Source organism: Lagenorhynchus albirostris, chromosome 19 (assembly GCF_949774975.1).
Source record: "Lagenorhynchus albirostris chromosome 19, mLagAlb1.1, whole genome shotgun sequence".
NCBI classification, from domain to species: domain Eukaryota; kingdom Metazoa; phylum Chordata; class Mammalia; order Artiodactyla; family Delphinidae; genus Lagenorhynchus; species Lagenorhynchus albirostris.
Window position 1 is genome coordinate 27,538,695 of NC_083113.1, and position 21,202 is coordinate 27,559,896.

Genomic DNA, 21,202 nt, shown 5'->3' on the forward strand with positions numbered 1-21,202 from the left:
CTCTATGTCTGTTTCCTTTTTCTTTCTTTTTTTTTTTTGCAGTACGCGGGCCTCTCACTGTTGTGGCCTCTCCCGTTGCGGAGCACAGGCTCCGGACGCGCAGGCTCAGCGGCCATGGCTCACGGGCCCAGCCGCTCCGCGGCTTGTGGGATCCTCCCAGACCAGGGCACAAACCCACGTCCCCTGCATCGGCAGGCAGACTCTCAACCACTGTGCCACCAGGGAAGCCCTGTGAGTCTGTTTCTGTTTCATAGATAAGTTCATTTGTGTCCTATTCTAGATTCCACATATAACTGATATCATATGGTATTTATCTTTCTTCACTTAGTATGATAATCCCTAGGTCCATCCATGTTGCTGCAGATGGCATTATTTCATTCTTTTTCATGGTTGAGTAATATTCCATTGCATATGTATGTGTGTGTGTGTGTGTGTGTGTGTGTATATATATATACTGTATCTTCTTTATCCACTCATCTGTTGACGGACATTTAGGTTGTTTCCATGTCTTGGCTATTATAAACAATGATGCTATGAACATAGGGGTGGGTTCTCTTTGTTGGTGGCATCAGGTTCTGTCTGGACCATTCTTTCAAATAGAGAAGATCAGGAGGAAGATGGGGGGTGCTGCTTTCTCAGAGGAGTAGACAGAGCAGCCTGTTTGCATGGCACGATCTTGCATTGCAAATTCATCTGAACAGAACAGACACCAGCCCTGTCATCAAGGCACTGGTGGGGAGGGCAGAGGGAGAGGCAGGCAGAAAACAAGTAAACTTGAAAATATATAAAATAAGGTCCACTGTGTCAAGTGCTAGGAAGGAAATAAAATTTCAAGATAGAGGGAAACCTTTGGATTGGAGGTTGTTCAGAGACAGGTTCTGCGAGGAGGTGACAGGTAAGGTGACAGGCCCCCAGATGAGAAGGAACTGGCCATGCAAAGAGGGAGGGGGACCTGGGGGAGCATTCCAGTCACAGGGAACAAACTTTACAAAGACCCTGTCATGGACGAGAGCTTGGTGGGTGTGGTAAGCTGAATAATCCACCCCCCCACCAAATAGCCAGGTCCTGATCCCCGGAACCTGAAAATGTTGCTTTACACGGCAAAAGGGACTTAAAGATGTCATTAAGTTAAGGATCTTGAGATAGGGATATTATCCTAGATTATCTGGGTAGACCCTAAATGCAACCACAAGTGTCTTTATGAGAGAGAGGCGAAGGGAGACTTGACACAGAAGAAGAAGGCAAGGTGACCACTGAAGTAAGAGGCTATACTCCTGGCTTTGAAGGTGGAGGAAGGGGCCTCATGGGCCAAGGAATGCAGCTTGAGAAGCTGGAAAGGGCAAGGACACACATTTTCCCTTAGAACCTCTGAAGGGAGTGTAGTCCTGCAGCTACTTTTGTTCTAGCCCCATTTTGGACTTCTGGCCTCCGGGACTGTAAGAGAATTAATTTGTGTCGTTTTAAGGCACGAAGTCTGTGGTAATTTGTTACGGCATCCACAGGAAACGAATACAGTGTGTTTGAGGCAAGCTAAGGGGAGAGGCCACCACATGGGTCTGCAGAGGTAGGTAGGGCCAGTTCATGAAGGGCCTAGTTGGCCATGGGCAAGAATCATGGCAGGGCATTGGAGAGTTCTAAGCAGTGCAATGCAACCCATTTAAAGAAGATCTCTCTTGTTCTGGGGTGGAGAAGCGAGTGGAATGCATAAAGGTAAGGGTGAGGAGAAGAGGAAGTAGAGAGACCATCTAGGAGCCATTGCAGGGGAGAGGCAGCTGGGCAGCATCAGGGGGTATCAGTGGAGGTGGAGAGAAAAGGATGGATTCCAGAGATATTCTAGAGGTCAATTCCCAAAGGTTTACAAATGGAATTGATGAGAGGGATGAGGGAAAGTGAAGACTCAAGGATATCTGCTAGATTTTTGACTTGAGTAACTGGGGAGGAAACAAGTTTGGAAGCAGGAGAGACTGCTGTTTTGGAGTTTCAAGTCTGAGGTATCTAAGTCGAAAGGTCAAATGGAGACGCCACGTTCTGGCGTGGGTCTGGAGCCCGTGGGAGAGGTCACCACCAGATATAACACCATGGGCATCTTCAGCATCAAAAGGGGAATGGGGTCTTTGGGCCTGGATGATATAACCCAGGGAGAGATTATGGAGAACAAAGAGCTCAAGAGGACCCAGGTGGGACTACTCTGGTGGTGCAGTGGTTAAAAATCCGCCTGCCAAAGCAGGGGACACGGGTTCGAACCCTGGTGCGGGAGGATCTCACGTGCTGTGGAGCAGCTAAGCCCGTGCGCCACAACTACTGAGCCTGCGCTATAGAGCCCGCGAGCCACAACTACTGAACCCGCGTGCCACAGCTACTGAAGCCCGCGCGCCTAGAGTCCGTATTCTGCAACAAAGAGAAGCCACCACACTGAGAAGCCTGTGCACTGCAACGAAGAGTAGCCCCTGCTTGCAACAACTAGAGAAAGCCCACGCGCAGCAATGAAGACCCAACACAGCCAAAAATAAATAAATAAATTTATTTAAAAAAAAATGTAAGAGGGCCCAGGTAAGGGTGGAGCTGAGATCTTGACATGTGATTACCGTCAGAGCTCAGAGTGGATGTTTCCTACCTTTGGTGGACCTTAGGTCCACCAAAGGCGTTCTAGGTATCTGCAGGTAACTTGCAAATTAGGACTCTTAAAATTCTCCAACAGGGAGGTTACCTGAAAGATGTGTGCTGGTGGCCAGTGGCTTATCCGGGAGCAGGCAGATTCCAGATCTGTAGCTCAGAATATTTAATTCTTCCACACAGAAAAAAAAGGTATCAGGGCAGAAGAATTTTTAAAGAGCTTGAGACTTTAATTAGATTCACCATCATCTTAGAAGAAAAAAAAAATGTCAATCTGAGTGTTTTTTTCCCCAAAACCTAGAGTGGCAAACCCAGATGCTGAAATGAATACACCCCACGGAAATGTGGGAGGCGGAATCCCATTCCAAGCGGGCTGCGTTGAGACTACATGCAGCATCATTTCATTATTGCACCAACACCTTCACGCCTCCTTTCCCGCTCGGGAGATTGGTGCAGCACACAGCACTTAGGGCACACTCCCTGGCAAGGCCTTACGGGAGGGGACACAGGGCCTTGGGCCCTGGGTGGCAGGTTCCGGTGGGCAGCAAGGTCATGAACAACATCGAGGACCGGCCTGGGCAGTTGCCCTTGGAGAACTACAGAGGGGGAGACTGCAGCTGTGCAGACTGGCAATCCAAGCTCTTTGGATTCCCCAAGATTTCCTTTTTTTTTTTTTCCTCTAAATGTAATCCCACCTATCATCACTTCCAGAAAAATCCACAAATCCAATCCCCTAAGTGCTACCCCTGCCCCGTCAATCACCTGAAAATCCTTCCTCACAGGAAGGGCTGCATCTCTTCTTTATCTGGACCTTCTTTCTTCACATCTCCAGTTCCACATTCCCCTCCTCCCACCTGCTCTCTCCCACCCCCCAAGAAACAAGGGGCTCCTTCGGGGCCCACCCTTGCCCGATTACTGACTGGTCTCTCTGCTTTTGCCCTTGTGCCTCTGAGTGAGCCCATTAAAACATAAGTCAGATGAGCCAGGGCTCTGATTTAAACGCCTCAGGACTTCCCATCCGGTGCCGGGTAAAAGGCGAGGTCTGCTGCTGGCCTGGACCACCCCTGTGTTTTCTCTGGCCTCACCCTTGTCACTCACACCCCCATTCTCTGAACTCCAGCCACACTGGCTTCTTGGCTCTTCCTTGGCAACGCCAAGCACCCCACTGCTTCCAGACCCTCGCACTTGCCTGTCTCCTCCTACTGGGACACTCTTCCCTAGACGCGGCATGGCTGGCTTCCTAGTTTCCTTCGGGTCTTTGTTCGCATGCTACCACATCAAGGGAGCCGTTCCCTGAACAATCTACCTAAAACAGCAGTCCCCAACCACCTCTTCGCCCCTGTCCTGCTTAGTCCTCTCTTCTCAGCATGACCACCTGATGCACCCTTGTTTCTTCCTTCCTCTAGAATGTCAACTCCATGAGAACATGGGCTATGCTCACTGCAGCATCCTCAGAATCTAGAACAGTGCCTGGCACATAGTAGGTGCCCACATATTTGTTGAATGAAGGGAGAATCCACCTACTTAAAAGGGGCAGAAATAGAAGTTTCTGCCCCTGGGGTAGATTCTGATAATGAGTCACTTTTTTCCGACACTGTTAGTGATTCCTTCCTTAGGGAGGAAGGCTTCCTGGGATATGGGATCATTCCTAACGTATCTACTGCTCAAAATGAGATTCTAGATGTAGCACAAAGATCCCAATGGAGAGCACAAAACCCTTTTTCTCTCTGTGTGTGTTTTCTAAATCACACAGAAATCATTTGTCATTGATAAGAGCAAATAGCTCAAACAGGAGAACATGGATTTATAGTTCAGTTGGATTAGTTTAAAGATGATTAAAATAATCTCTTTTATCTGATTAAAAAGAGCTTTTAGGTGACCGGCGTACAAGCCCTCAGACAGAATGTTCAGTTGTGTTTAGCGTTTGCCTCGCTAAGAGAGAAGCACATCCCCGAGATGGAGGGCTCTCGACTCAGCCATTGACTGAAACGCCACACCGGTCTATCATGGAGAGAGCAGTGGTATGGTGTCCTTGTCTGTGGGGACGCCTGGTCCATTTAGCCTCGTGGTTTAGAGTTCATGAATGCACACGTTCCCAGGACTGGACCCACGGGAGGCTGGATGAAAAACTGGCAGTTGCCACTTACTGAGATGGGGGAGTGGAAGTGTGAAATATCAGGATACTCGGGTTGTGCAGCAGGATATAAAATTCACACTGAATTTGGCAAGGCTGGAAGTAGGGGTAGCCTGTGGCAGCGATTTGGGAAGCATGGGGCGGCATGTCATGAATAAACATGACCAGTGCTGCTGTGAAGGTTTTGCTGAGACCTGACTGGGTGTTACTCCAAGTCATAGGCCTCTACCAGGCAACCAGGAGGGTCCCAGCTCCTGGGGGAGAGCTCCATTCAGTTCACTGGCTTTTTGTTGGGGTCCTGCTGTGTGCCATAAGAGAAGTATGCGAGGTAGTGCAGAATTACAGTTACTACCCTGCTTAAGACCCTTCAGAAGGCTCCGACTGCTCTTGGGATATAGACCACCCCTTGGTCCTTGCGCATCAGGCCCTAGACAGGCCCTTCTGCGCCCACACTTTCTGTGCTCTGCCCCTTCCAGTTCCTCCAATATGTCATGTAACATGTTCCCTTTGCCTGGGGTGCTCCCCTCACTCCGGCTGCCAGTCAACTTTCCTACCTCATCTTAAAGATGACTTCCTCAAATAGGCCTTCCCTGGGTACCCAACCACCTTTGATGTGTGTTCAGAGCAGTTCTCCTTCTGGGGCTCCCTCTAACCGCCCCAGTTAAGTGATGGTGTAATTATTCATTTAAGGTCTGCCTTCCTTGCCAAAGGACGAGGGTGGCATCTCTCTCATACACTGCCGTGTTTCCTGCTGCTCGCACAGTAACAGAACCACCGGTCGTGTGAAGCCAGGGCCAGGCTGAGTGGAAGAGGCTGCGGGGTGGTGGGTAGACAGAGGGGATCAGTGGGGCCTGGAGCCATCAGCAAAGACCCCGGGAAGTGGGTGGGCTCTGGCTGAGCCTTAAACGAAGGAGGATTTGGAAGGCAGGGAGGATGGGCATTTCAGTTGGAGAATCCATTTAAACAGAGGTAGAAAGAGCCCTGGCTTGCAATTAGGAGAATCAGGGCCACAGCTCATCTCCTGGGTGACTGTTGACAAGCTGTTTTCCTTCTCTGGACCTTAATCTCCCATCTGTAAAATGAAAGGCTAGCTTACTAAGGACTGTAAGTAATAGCACCATGACACCGTTTCCCATTTCATCCCCTGGCAGGCATCTCTCTTCCCTGTGAGCCTGAATACAGCGTGAGGATTGTTTTCAACACAATGTTCTAGGCGGTCATTACCAATTGATAGGAGACGGTAATTGAGATAAGCCCTGTTTATCCCGTCTGGCTTGGAAGAATATCTGTTGGATGAATTTGGGCCCTGACACTGATTCAGGGAACCTGTGACAGGAGGGCTGACCACCGCTGGTAGGGAAGAAAGCCCTCCTGAAGCCTAGGGCTCAGCAGCACCAAAGGACACGAGGATGTTCTATGCCAGGGGTGGCAAATTCAAATGCCTTCAGGAGCCAGCAGATAATGTAAATGAGAGAAGTGTTCCAGCAGGATAAAATAGGGAATGGTGAGGAGTGTGGCAAACTGGAGAAAGGGAGTGGGCTTGCCCTGTCTAAAAGGATTCAAAATCTTTCTCCCTCATCCCACTTCTTCCTCCTCACTGTATGGGTCAAGCAAAAACAGTCCTCAGGCTGAATTTTTCTTCCCGACAGCCAGACTGTGACTTCGGAGTCCTACTGACTTTTTTTGGAGAACCTAGATCTAGAAGGGAACAGTGTTGCCTAAGGCCACACTTAGAGTTAGGCCTGTTGAGTCTCATTTTATTGCTTTCTCCTGCATTGTGATCATGAAGATGGCTAAGGATGGACTAAAGAGGGACAAGAATGGATTGAGGTTTTCAAAAGATGTCCATTTCATTCTGGGCTCTTATGGCAAAGGAGATGGAGATGTTTACCAGTAATGTTAATAATCACTCCTGTGACTTATTTTATGGACTCACTGGTTTAAATTCTCCAGATTTTCAGAAATGTCACTTTCCACTGAGGAAAATTTTCCCTCTCATGGTTAAACACACACACACCACACACACACACACACACACACACACACACACACACACACACACCACATCTTCCTTCCTCAGTATTAATCACCTTCTCCTATAATTGGTAGTTAAAATGTCAAAGGAGAAGGAATTAATTAACAGGAGTATCCGGTGCAGCAAGGCATGCTGCAAGGCTCTGGGACTGATTATAAAAAGCACTTCCTTAAATATTGTGAGCACTTTTGGGAATCAGAAATCTCCCTTCTAATTGAAAGATCCTTAACTACACCCCAAGTCCTGGCTGGTGGCCAGGGGTGCAGATCTGTGGGAGGCCTTGTGTGGAAATCCCTTCTCCATCACCCTAGGGAGACGTTCCTCCAAACTCGGATAGGTGGCAACGGAGGTTCGGACACAGCAGGGGTCCCACACAGAACCTGAGGAAGAGGAAAAGACAACATTACTGAGCTCTTAATGTGTGTCAGGACTTTACATACGATTTTTCACAACAATCCTGTAACACAGGCGATCCGATTATCTCCATTTTACAGATGGGGAAATTGAGGCTCAGAGCAGTTGAGTTCCCCGTGTCACGCGGCTACTAATTGAAAGCGCAAAGGATTCAAACTTAGGTCTTATTCCAAAAATTTGCTTTTTCGTGGAATCCTAAAATCCTATTCCTAGCTTGCGTCTGGGCTCCTCCCCACCCCAGCTCCGAACTCTCAGTCTGCAGGAGTTTTGACAGCTAAGCCAAAAGCCAAGACCCGGGTGGAGCCGGGAGAAGCACAGCGCCCCGCCCCGGCTCTGTTGTTAGCCAATGGGACCGTAGCACCCGCAATATTTCGTCCAATCAGCCAGAGCCCCCCGCCCCCCATATCTCCAGTTCTCCTCCCCTCCCCTTCGCTTTCCCTTTGGCTCGACCGAGCTTGACGGAGCGGAAAGTCCCTTCAGTCCTCTCCGGGCCGGCAGCCATTGGAGGAAGGTCTGTCACAGGATGGCCCAATCAGAACGTGCTTAGGAACGCAGCTCGGTCTGCGATTGGTTAGCGTCTGGATTGCCCCCGCCTACCCCTCTCCCTCCCTCTGTCCCTGGGCGGTTCGGAGGCGGGGCAGGTGGGGGCGGGCCCAGGTAGCAGGTTCGGCTGCACTGGGGCTAGCGCGTTGGAGGTAAATACTAGGGCGGCGGGTGTGGGGCGCCGGGGCCGACCCGGTAGGCGGGCTAGCGAGACTGGGGAAGGGGCGACGCCCCGCCGCCCGAGGTGAGTGAATGAGCTGGCGGCCGAGCGGGCGAGCGACTGGCGGCCCGGTCCCTCGGGCGCCCCTCCCCGGCCTCTGGGCGCCTCAAGCTACCGCGGCGGCCGTCGGGCCTCGGCGCCGGCCCGTTACTTGCCCCGGCCCTTAGCCGGCCGGGCCCGCGGGGTGCTGAGCCCGCTGACGTCAGCCTGGACTTACCCACTCCCCGGGGCTTCCCCACCGACACCCCAGCCCCTCCGGCCTTCCTGAGAGGGCTCCCAAGTCGTGGGAGCGTGGTCACCACCGCCAGGACCCCGGGAGAAGAGAGGACTTGGGGGTGGGAGCAGCGCAGGAAACCGTCTGCTCCTTGGGCCCCCCATTTACAGATGGGGAAACTGAGGCACGGGCCGCTGGCTGGCTCCGGACAGCCCGGGTTGGCATCGAGAGCCCCGGGCTGTAATACTGTCACATCGGTGCCTTGGGTTTTGGAGTGTTTGTGGCTCCTGTCCAGGAAGAGCAGTCGGGGTTCTGGCCTCGTTAATGGCGTGTTGTGTTTTTCTTTCAGTTTCTCCCTTTCCAGGGTGAGGATGGTTTTACACAACAACCCGGAGTTCTTTAGTTGAAAGGTGCGCTCTGTTGAAGCAAGGTATTCATTTTTTTCTTTCTTTTTTTTCTTTATTGTCATATTAACGATCTCTGGGGAAACCGTGAAGTCTTGACGGAAGATGGTGTTCCTGAGTTTGGTTTTCAGCCGGCTCAACTGTCCAGTTATTCATTTACTTGGCATCTTTTCTATTCCACCCTATGGCATTTGCATGTTTTAGGGTGGTTGTCACCTTCCAGCCACCAAGCTTTTCAGTCCCCGTCATGCCTGCCCCCTTCCTCTCTTCAGGTTCCCTGGAAAGTTGTATGCTTAGCTTAGCTTAGCTAAGGAGCATTCCCTGCCTGGCTTTTGATTTCGGGCTAATAGGGATCTTAATAAGATTGTTCCTTTTGCAGTCATTGGCTCCAGGAGAAAAATCCAGGCCTTGAGAGAGGGTGTTCATTCAAGCGTTGGTTTTCTGCGCACACCCTCACGCCCGAAGTAGATTGAATGGTCTAAGAATTTAGCTTGCTAATTCCCTACTGAGTAGTGGGTGGATTTGAACTAGCACAATATTAGGTGAAAATGATTTGCCGGAAATTCTTGTTGAAGTTCATGTACTGTGAATGTTGATAACACCTAGAACATTCTCTAATGTTCTGCTACAAAATTTTACAGTACTCTTTCGAAGAAGCCTTCCTTTGGAGGGTAACTTTAGTGAGGAGCTGATAAGACCAGGGCACTTGTTATATAAAACAACAGACATGCAGCAGGAATGATTTCTTGTGATCTGGCATGCCTAAACTGTGAGTTTGTTCAAGGAAGTCTTTAACACAGAAGAAAGGAGTAAATTATCCTATTCATCAAACTTTTAGTATTTTGTTCCTGATTTTCCAACTGTGATCTTAAATTTGTCAAGGTATTTTCATTGGTTGTGCAGAATTTATAGGCATCAGACATGGTGTGAGAATCTAGGAACCCAGTTTCAAATGAACCTCAAAACAACTTTTCGTAATTGTGAAATATTCCTTATTTGTTTCCTCTTACGTGTGTAACAATGAAGTGATATAAAGACTGACCATTCCTTCACTGAGCCAGAGAATTAGAATTAGCATTTATTTAGGGAATTAGGTAAAAACCTAATTACTCTCAACTCCTGAGTCTTTTCTCTTTTTCTTCTTTTAACCTAAAAGAAGCTTTTAATCACTTAAACGATTAGGATGAGGAAATGGAAGTTTGGCTTTCACTGTTATCACCTGAGTTAACCAAGTCATTCATTCATTTCTTATGTACTGATTGTCTAACATACTGTCAGGCTCTTGTTTGGGCAGTGGAAATATAAAGATGAAGGACTTAGAGAGTTCACAGTTTGGAAGTGCAGTGGCCAGGTGTAACTCCAGTGAGACAGGAGTGTTTCAGGTTCTTCGGAGGATGTGAATATGCGGATGTGGGAGCCAGACTTTCTTCCAAACCTCATAAAACCCACTTGTTTAGGTACTGAATAAGTGTGTACTTGGGTCACAGATTAATCTATGAGGAAAACGGACTCTTTTCTGGTCTGGTCTCTTTTCTGGAATCTCTGCTGTTTGGGAATGTACAACCTTGTTCTTTTAATGGGAAATATTCTTTCTTAAAATGGTAATTATTCTAGCCATCTAGAAGCATTTGGAAAAAGTCCTGTGTATCTTCTTTTTTTTGGGTATGCACACTGGCCTCCCTACCTGTTTGTCATTTATAATTATGGGCAATTTTTTAGTGTTGTAATGTTTATTCTGGTATACATAGACCCCTGTGGTTTTTAGAACAAGTCACGATATCTCAGGAGATGCAAAATGTTACTGAATTGCATCTGTTTTTGTTTTCTTCGGTGAAGTTCTTTGAACAATAACCTGATAACTTGAGAATCAAAATGACATTGTTTCTTCTAGATAAGTTAACCATTGTCACTTTCATGTAGCTAATGCTGTTCATCTGTACTATATATTATCTTTTAGAACTAATTTGGACCTTTAATATTTTCATATGAAACGTATTTCTCAATCATCTTCTTTTCATTGCATTTGATAGGAAACTGATATTTGTGCCTTCCCACCCTCACTTGGTTTAATGACTTTATTGTAATACAATTAAATTCTCCTTTACTCAGAATCCAGACCATCAACAAGCTTAGATAACCAGATATATTTTCAAATCTATCTGACCCTGAATCTCATCTGAAGTCTTGTCAAAAGAAAGTCCTGTTCAGTATGGTTTTAGCGTTAAAAATATTATTGTATTCCAACTCTTTGATAATCTTCATTCAGTACTTATAGTATTTATCAGGATATTCATAATTACTCAGTTTTTCGGCCTGAAATAAGTATGATGGTATTTTAGATGAATCGTTTGTGATACATTTACACTCAAAGTGAAGTACAGTATATTGTTAGAGGCAATTTTTAAACAATTAGACCTGGAAGGTAATAAAAGAACACAAATGATGGCAGCCATCAACCTTAAATCTTCTGTATTTTTCAGTGTCTAACACTGTGCTGAGTCCGTAAAAATACTAAACTAACAAACCTTGATGGATAAAGAACTCACTGACAATGTGATTTAAATCTTTCCCATGTGGTCTTGAGTCAGTTTTTACTGCTTGGGGTTCTTTAAGACTTAAGTTTAGTGTTGTGCATATCCCAGTGAAAGAAGAATGTGGGCATCATATTCATTTCTACAGGGAAGAAAGTCTGTATTAGCATATTCTGCTGTAATGCCAGTAAGTTGAGATATTAATGTTCATTAAATTTGTCTTATATACCTCTAATAGAGCCATAAAGTTCCCTGTTCAACTTTCTCTATCAGTTGCAATGAGGAGAATCAATGTTTAATATGATAATTCCAAACCTATTCTTCCTTCATGTATTCTTTTTCAAAGAGGAAAAACCACATCCTTTTTACGTTTTGGATAATGCTTTTAAAATATTTTATAACTTTTGCTTTGGCTGTTCTAGTTGTCTAACATGACCCATCCTGTTAATGAGTTAAGCTCACTCTGACTTGTGCTAATGCAAGTCAGAAAAAAGTTACTACTACTTGTGTAGTTAACTTTAAAATACAGTTCTTATTAACTATTATTAAATTGCCCTCAACCTTTTTATAAACCAAAGGTAGTTATATTTTACTGTGGACTGTCTCTTAAATGATTTGCAAAAAACCAATCTTGTAATCAAATTCATTTAAAATAGGGTGTCCTAATGCCTTCCATACAGTGATTTAGTTTTGTCTTGGTAATATTCCATTAGCACTGGTGGTTTTTATTTTAAATCATGACATGGATTGTTAAGCTAGAGCATCAGCAGAGCAGAAGTTGTTGGCATATACTAATTATTAAGATTCAAGGAATTTCTTAATTTTAATATTTGAAGATATAATTTGTAGGAACTTAAAAGATTTCTTTTCAAAATAGAATTGCCATACTTTAAAAACAGTTTTTGGCCAAAAATATTTAAATATATTCTAAAGAGAACAAAACAACTTCACTTTTTTAGGAGTTGCTTTTTGACCGTCTCATCCTTCCGGGAGCAACCGAGATAATCTCTATGCAATAAAGCCTATGCACTTTACTCCTAAAAGACCCGTTCAGAATTTATGCATTCCTCTTTTTGTTATTGTTTTGTTTGTTTTTTTTTAAAACACACAACCATATTTCATCACCTGGCTTCCCAGAACTCATTAGAAGCAATAAGCTGGAAAGCAGCAAGGCTGTAAAATAAGTCAAATGCATGTTGCAGGAAACCACAGAAAATGGCTGATGGCAGGGGAAAACCATAGACTGTAAATCTACAGAAGGCAGACGAAGAACTCAGAAAGCATGACGTAAAGCCTCATTACAAAGTAACGAACACGCTTGCATATTGAGGGTCACACATAATAATTTATATTCATGTTGATAATTCAGTGATCAAGATAAAAATGAGGCTATTTCCTTGTTGAAAAGTGCTGACATTTAAAAAGAATTTTAGTCAGCAATAACAAATACTTCATTTGAGGACTTTTAAGGAATAGAGCCAAATTACGGTTTGGGTCGCCTTCCTAAGGGGTTTTGTTTATATGGGGTTTCCACAGGTGTCTTATATAAGTAGCAAACATAAATTGATCCTATTCCTGCTGAAGAGACAGTGCCCTCAAGTGGAATTAAGACAAACACATTATAAAAAAAAGAAAAGAAAAAAAAAGAGAGAGAACCACTTTATGCTGCTTGCCCTCACTAAATATTGTGCATATATTTGTTGTGCATATATTTCGATAATGTTGGCTTGAGGAGGTGCCAAGCCCTTTACCCTGTCTTGGGTGATCTTCATGTCTCACTCTGGCTTGTAGAGGGACAGACTTTTAAAACTTTACCATTATAGAGAACCTCACTATCTACCAGTGCGTTCTAAAAGAAATGTTATTCCGTGTGTAGATTTGCCAGATTACACATTTAATCATTAAGTTAAATGGTTAAACTTAAAATTTGGCTCTTAAGTTTTAGGAGTATTTATTTTTTAATTCCAAGAATAAAATAGATAAATATGATAGGGCTATCATCTGCTGCTATTACCCAGAATAATGGAAATGGATATGGCTACCTCAGAGAAGGATGGAATAAATACCGTATTCAGAAACCAAATAGCCACATGCGTGTGACAGAGAATACCTAAGAACTATTGTTTTCAGTAAGATAATTAATTAACATAATGAATTAAAGTCTTTACTTGAATTGATGAAATTGTGTAGTTTTAAACCCATGATTCAAGTAGGGTTGCGAAGTCTATTTTAATTGCAAAAGATTAGTATTCTTGTAAAAATTTTTAATGAAAAATTGAAACTGAAAAAGAAATAATCTTTCATGTATTCCTTTCTAGTATACATAGTTAAACTTGTGGTATAAAAACATTTTATATTTGATGCTGTACTGCAGTTATATTTCTTCCTTATGTAGTCCAAGTTTTGATGGCTACAGAATTGATTTTTAAGATATATTTAATATTAAGCAGATTTATAATATCTGATATTTATGATTGAGAGAAATTAAATGATAGCTATGATTAATACTATTAACATTTGCCTAAGGACAAAATGTACAAGATTAAGGAAATGAAACTGAGTTAGATAAAATGTTCCATTATCAAACTGTGGTACACAGATAAATGAATTGTGGTTGAAGTTTCAGAATGTGATTTTATGGTATTTTTATTGATAAAAATGTTCAATATAATAATTGTGATGGGTAACTTTTTACCTAAACTACCTGTACAGATATATATATATAAATAGCCTTTTTGATTTGTGTGTGTTGCCCAAATATAGCAGCTTATCCATTTAAGTTAGGCAGGATCTATTAAAACTTCTACTTGTGAAAGTTTGAAAATGTCAGAATATGTATATAAGGTTATCTTTTACTAGAATTTGAATTCATAAATTTCAATGCCTTGGAAACAAACATTATTGTATTGTCTTTGGAGATAATTTACAGTTGGATCTCCTTGATTAAATACGCGAGGTTACAGTAGAAACAAGTAATATAGTATATCTTTTAACCTTTTAAGATATTTTTGGAAGTATGTCATTAGTGTGTGTTTTTACTAGTCCAATGAAGAATTTTAAAAGTCTTTGACCGTAATTTTAGCTCACGGTAGAGTGAAATGTAAAGTTTCTTTTTGCTTGTCCTCCAGGCGTTTTGATTTGCTGTCTTTTTACAGCATGGACACCAGATTGCTAAAAACATGCTTTGGGACTGCCAGTGAATTTATCTTTTGTGGTTTTACTACACACTTAGTAGTTCCTTTTTTTTTGAGTTAATGTTTTGGAGTTAATATCACAATGAGTTCGGGCTTATGGAGCCAAGAAAAAGTTACTTCACCTTACTGGGAAGAGCGGATTTTTTATTTGCTTCTTCAAGAATGCAGTGTTACAGACAAACAAACACAAAAACTCCTTAAAGTACCAAAGGGGAGTATAGGACAGTATATCCAAGACCGTTCTGTGGGGCATTCAAGGATTCCTTCTACAAAAGGCAAGAAAAATCAGATTGGATTAAAAATTTTAGAGCAACCACATGCAGTTCTGTTTGTTGATGAAAAGGATGTTGTAGAAATAAATGAAAAATTCACAGAGTTACTTTTGGCAATTACCAATTGTGAAGAGAGGTTCAGCCTGTTTAAAAACAGAAACAGACTAAGTAAAGGCCTCCAAATAGATGTGGGCTGCCCTGTGAAAGTCCAGCTGAGATCTGGGGAAGAGAAATTTCCTGGAGTTGTACGCTTCAGAGGACCCTTATTAGCAGAGAGGACAGTATCGGGAATATTCTTTGGAGTAGAATTACTGGTAAGTTTGATAAGCCATTTTAGTGGGCTGTGTGTATTTGTGTCTGTGTCTGTGTGTGCACACGTGTTTTTTCCCCTTTTAAATACAAAATAAGTTTTCCCAGAAATCTTCTGTAATTTTTAATATTCATAATCCTTAGGATTTACTTTCTAATGGTAAATTGAGATGATGCAAAGATGCTGCATTGAAAACTTTTAAAAACTACCTACTATATTAGGAAATGCAAGTAGATGATGTAATTATTGAAGACTTTCATATCTTAGAAATTTTAACATTGAATGTTAAAAATGAATTCTATCAATTGTAAATGAATTCATTACTTAAAATTGTTAATTATCCTGTGATATTATCATCTGTAGGTTTCTCACTTTTTCTTAAAGTGTACTATTAAGTAGTGAATTTTGGTTATATAAGTTACAGCAGTTTCAACTTGCTTATAGTTGTCCCTGATAATGTACGTGAAAATCATCTTGGAATTTGTTTCTACTGAAAAGAGAACCAAGAACTCTGTGATAATGTTTCCAAAATTAATATTAATTCTCAAGAACTTAAATGTCAGTTATATTTTGACATTCTTGCAAGTAGAATTTCATGCCTTGTTTGCTTTTTGTTTTTGTTTTTGTTTTTGTTTTTGCGGTACGCGGGCCTCTCACTGCCGCGGCCTCTCCCGCCGCGGAGCACAGGCTCCGGACGCGCAGGCTCAGCGGCCATGGCTCACGGGCCCAGCCGCTCCGCGGCACGCGGGATCCTCCCGGACTGGGGCACGAATCCGTGTCCCCTGCATCGGCAGGCGGACTCTCAATCACTGCGCCACCAGGGAAGCCCTTGTTTGCTTTTTGATTTAATTTTTTAAAGCAGCAATTGTAAAACAATTGGAGATTTGAATCCTAACTATGCCATTTGCTAGCTGGGTTACTAGGTTATTTAAGCAAGCCACTTCTCTAAATCTGCTTCCTCATCTGTAAAATAGTAATATTATACACAACTTGCAGTGTTTTTGTGATATATTGATTCAGGATTTAGCACAGTGGCTGGCACACAGTAAGCGCTCAATAAATGGAGCTAGCATTACTGTCATATTAAAGTAAAGTTTTCTTTTTATGACAAAATTTTTGTTAAAATCACAATGTAGAATCTAGCCCAAGCTCTCTCACAGTAATGATTTGAAATTATCAAGTAATTTTATTTCAGCATCGGATACAGTTTCTTCCTTATTTTTTAAACACCTTAAATTCAATATCAACTTCTAATAATTATATTTCTTATATGTGTCATTTAGAATTTGTTCAGTGATTTCTCTGAAGTCCCCAGAGTGGATCTTTTTCCTTAGGGATCATCTTTCTCTATCAGTCAATCATTTCTTTTTCTCTCATTTAAAAACTAGGAAGAAGGTCGTGGCCAAGGTTTCACTGATGGGATATATCAAGGGAAACAGCTTTTTCAGTGTGATGAAGATTGTGGAGTATTTGTTGCCTTGGACAAGCTAGAACTCATAGAAGATGATGACACTGGATTGGAAAGTGATTATGCAGGTCCAGTGGACACAATGCAAGTTGAACTTCCCCCTCTGGAAATAAACTCCAGAGTTTCTTTGAAGCTTGGAGAAACTATAGAATCTGGAACAGTTATATTCTGTGATGTTTTGCCAGGCAAAGAAAGCTTAGGATATTTTGTAGGTGTGGACATGGTAAGAAACTTTTGAATTATGTTATCTTTATGAATATATCTATTAGCTGTATGACCAATTTAGGTACAAATTAAACACTTAGAATATCTAAAATGGACTAATTTGTAGTAATTTAAATAACACTTTATAATATGTCTTTGGTAGAGGAACATTGATAGGGGACAGGAGTCTAGCTGTAGATTTACACTTACTCGTTTTTCCAGTTTGAATAAACTGGAATAATGTTTTCAGTCTTTAAATTTGCTCTATAATAGCTGACCAATAAACAGAAAAAACCCCACTGAAATATATTGCATGATGTCTTATTTTTCTTTATTTTGAAAAGGTTTTTTTTTTTCTGTAATCTGTTTCTCTTTTTGTAATATTTTGCTGAATTTAATTGGCTGATCTGATTTTAATGAGTAGTGTGTAAAAGTCATTCCTGGAAAATATCAATACCTGAATAGAGGAAAGGCACATTGCTTTAGAGGAAAAGACAATTAGAGTGTCTTCTTAGGATGTAATTCACTCAAAAGAGGTGTTTTTTTTTACTGTGATAAAATATATGTGACATAAAATTTACCAATTTGACCACCTTAAAGTGACACTGAGTACATTCACATTTTTGTGCACCCATCACCCCTATTCATCTCCAGCCCAAACTGCAACTCTGTACCTATTAAACAATAACTCCCTATTACTCACTCCTTTCAGCCAGTATTCTACTGGTAACCAGAATTCTTTCTGTCTCTGTGAATTTGGTTATTTTAGGTGCTTCATTAAGTGGAATCATACAATATTTGTCCTTTTGTTTGTGTCACTTATTTTTAATGTTACCTTACAATCATATTTGTTAATTATGGTTACATCCCAATATGGCAAATTGGACGATACCTGTGAGATTAAGAGAAGGAGAAGAAAAAGTCTTGAGAACATTTTTCTCATAGATTGAAAATACGGACAGGAATTTGTTAGGTATAATGAAGGAAATTCGTATGGAATTATTAAATACTAGAAAGAGTTGGGAGAGGATGTGAGTAATAGACTTGTACTCACAGTGTTTTTCGTGATTATTTTTATCAATTCAGGTACACTTTTTAGTAGGATACGAATGTTCTAGCGTAAGTTTCTCTTACGCTGTGCTTGGAAATTCTGGGAAATTCTATTTGATATCCATTAGTTAGACAAACGTTACTATGTTGTTTAGACAAACACTTACTGAACATTTACCATGTGAGAAGTTAGAGCCAGTGTAAAACATGTGGGTCCCTCGGGGTAGCTAGAAATAAAGCACATCTTTAAACCATTATTCTTTAAATATTCAGAACTTGTTTAGAGAAGAGGTTGTGGGCTGAGTGGAGGGAAGATTGGAGAAAGAGGGCCACTGGTCATTGGGGTTAGTTTCCTCTTGCTTTAGGTCATTTGGGCCTTAAAGTTGGCAAAAGCCATTTAGGCCTGTCGCTCCTTAGATGGCAGTCTAGGGAGCATCTTGTTTACTTGGGGCAGGCTGCCTAGTGATTGCACCGCCAGCTTCTCCCCCTGCCTCTGTCTGTCTTCCAGTTGGCTTGTGCAAGCATTCATTCCAAACCCCTCTAGTACACTCCTTGAAAGGAAAGTTCTGGCAAATGCAATTAGTGTTCGTCTCCTATTTCTGATGACGTTTCGCATGCTGTCCATATTGGTGCTCAGGGCAGTTGTCTGACTGGGCCATCTCTTAATCTAGCTCTATGAACAGCACTTGTACATAATAATTATAATTATAATTATTTATAATTAATATAAAAATCTCCATTTTGGAGGGAATTCTTGCATACCCATAAAATGACAAAAGAACAGTTTAAAAAAATAGACTTTCTGTCTACAGAAAGGCACACAGGAATTCAAATCGAATATTTAAGTGCTCAGGGAATGTGAAGTGACTAGAGCAAGCTAGGGTTAATTAGGGGCAGATTTCTGGCTGAAACAGTGTATGATTAATACATCTACCTATGTAGATGGATTGTTGTTATATAGATAAGTATTGTCCAGTGAAATATGGCAAATGCTTTTGATCCCTTGCTCATCCATGGGTTTACTATGGCTTGATTGTTCTTGGATCTCATTTGTTGGAGGATCTTTTTATGGAAAATACAGACTTTCATATTTATGTTTTGTTGAGGAGGGTTTTAAAGTTTATTCTATTATTTAATTTCTAGGATAATCCTATTGGCAACTGGGATGGAAGATTTGATGGAGTACAGCTTTGTAGTTTTGCAAGTGTTGAAAGTACAATTCTCTTGCATATCAATGATATCATCCCAGGTATGTTTTCTTTGTGTTTTAAATATTATGAAGGCAGAGCTTCTAAGGCATATTTAGTTATGAGGATGTAAATATAAGCTTCAAGATGCATTTTTGGAACTTGACTTTTATATTATGGAATTGTTATTACATAGAATATCCTTCCTTACCCCCAAATAAAAACAATATTTAAAGATTTGCATTTCTAAAAGTATGTGAGTGTGGGGTAGCATTTATCCATTATTGTTCACTTTTTCATTACGTTTCCCTTCTAAGTGGGTGAAAAAAAAACCCTTTCTGATAATTGCAAGGGTCAGAAAATGTAATAAACTGCTACCTGTTTGAGTGAGAGCCTGGTTTAAACTAGAAGCCTTTAAGCAGAAGTTGGTCATTTAATATAATCTAATATACTATGGAGAGGATTCTTGCTGGATGCCCTACGATATCCCTTCCAGTTTTGAGAATGGCATAATTGATCAGGCTTCATGACTCTGTAGTCAGAAACAGATCACTCAACTTTTACATCTTAAAAATAATCTTAAGCAACCTTTTATTTTACCCTAAACAAGTAGCACCTAATGGCTGCTGTCAACTAATTGATAAATTCCTATTGATAGCAGCATCAACATCACCTTCTCCCTGCTCCTAGTAGAATTCCAATTACCAGCTAGTCTGTTGGTAGTCATGGAACTAACAGAGGCAATCAGAGGTGGTGATTCTTATTGAGCATTGAAAGTCTGCATTCAGTAGCCACAAATTATGAATCTCTTCATTAGATTGGACATTCATTCTTAATTAGTTTCTACATTCTTGACAAACTTATAAGGTAGGTCTTAATTATCCCCATTTTGCTGATAAAGAACTGAGGATTAGATAGAGATAAGACTGACTAGGATCAAGTAACATCCTAGTTGATTCTGTTAGAGCCCAAATTCAAATCCAGACTTGTCTGATTATAAAGCTCTGACCTTTTCAGTACCTCCTCACCCCAAATCCTGTGTGTGTACTTAGGATATGAAGCCCTGCATAGAAGAACATGATTCTCAGCCTCACATGTATACTTGGGAATATTGTTTCCATGGAGATGTATTTTGTCTTTAATTCTTTAAAAGCTGAATTTTACTACAGCAAGGATCACAACTGAACAAAATGTTTTTTTTGCTTCCAGTGTTATTTCATTATTGTTGATTTTGACACATAACACTTTTGAGTTCCCCAAAACTCAAAAGGTCATTTCAGGTCCTCAGTTTCTTTTTTTGTAAAAATGAAGGGGCTAATACTAGGTGATCCTTGAGATTCCTTCTAACCTGCCCTCTTTGTCCTTCCTGTTTCCCTGTTGGCTTGGCAAGTAATAAATGCTTGTTTTGCTGAGTTAGGAAATGCTTTCTACGTTAGCTTTTAGCCTTACAGCAAGAGTACATTAATTTAGTTGGAGGTATGGGATTCAAATGATAGCTTTATGTTGATTTTGCTTTGTAAACTCTGACATACTTGGTTTTCCTTGACTTCTTTAAAATGTTTTTAATTTCTTACACATTGGATTGTTAGCTGTTTCTTTGCTTCTCTTTGGAAACAAATGGTTTACATTCAGTGGAAAGTATACACGTGCTTTATATTTTACCTAGTAATATTTAATTTACCTTTTCATGACTGCTTATGGAAAAACACAATTTGTGATCTTATAAATCAAAATACTTTTTAATGTTACAATAAATGCTTATTGTTTAAAAAGCAGTTTCGTAAAAGGTTGTTCCTTCATCAAATATTATTAAAGCCTTACTTAGGCTTCTTTTAGGTGTTGAGGATATAGTAGGAAGCAAAACAGGTAAAAGGTCTTCCCACATGGAGGTTTTATGCTAGTGAGTGAAGACAGACAATAAGACATATGGTCAATTAGATGGTGATTGCATGGAGAATGACAAGGCAAGGTGGAAGGGGAGTGCTGGGTTGTGAGGGTGGGATTTTTCTACTTTATATAGGGTAGTCCTAGTGAGCCTCTCTAATGTGACATTTGAGCTCTTGACATGAAGGAGATTTGAGGGCTTGGCCAGCTTGAGGAATAGCAAGGGGTTCATTGTGGCTTGAATGAGGGAGAGTGATAGGAGAGGTAGTGGAGCTGGACCAGGCAGGGCCAAGTGGGCTGGTGTATGGATTCTTGGCTTTACTCTGAGGGAGATGGGGAGCTCGGGTGGGTTTTGAGTGAAGGACAACTTAACCCTAACTTACATTTTAAAATGATCGCTTTGGCTGCGTGTTAGAAGGCAAAAACGGCAATCAGGAGGAGGACTGTTGCAATTATCCATATGAGAGATAGAGGATGGTGGCTTGGATTGAGGTGGTATATTGAGGTGGTATATAATATATTGTT

The 21,202-nt window shown here is 41.6% G+C and overlaps 1 protein-coding gene across 4 annotated transcripts in view; it reads left to right on the forward strand.

The window, feature by feature from the left end:
* Positions 1 to 7,847: 7,847 nt before the first annotated feature.
* CYLD (CYLD lysine 63 deubiquitinase) overlaps positions 7,848 to 21,202 on the forward strand; it is a 61,861-nt gene continuing 48,506 nt past the window's right edge. Inside the window, exons 1-5 of one of the 4 annotated variants that reach the window (XM_060129744.1) lie at positions 7,848 to 7,983; positions 8,523 to 8,603; positions 14,237 to 14,888; positions 16,273 to 16,575; positions 18,750 to 18,855. In XM_060129744.1, coding sequence (XP_059985727.1) covers positions 14,385 to 14,888; positions 16,273 to 16,575; positions 18,750 to 18,855 — 913 coding nt within the window. In that variant the 5' untranslated portion in view covers positions 7,848 to 7,983; positions 8,523 to 8,603; positions 14,237 to 14,384. The remainder of the gene's footprint in view (positions 7,984 to 8,522; positions 8,604 to 14,236; positions 14,889 to 16,272; positions 16,576 to 18,749; positions 18,856 to 21,202) is intronic. The other 3 variants (XM_060129745.1, XM_060129746.1, XM_060129747.1) reach the window with 3 other exon arrangements.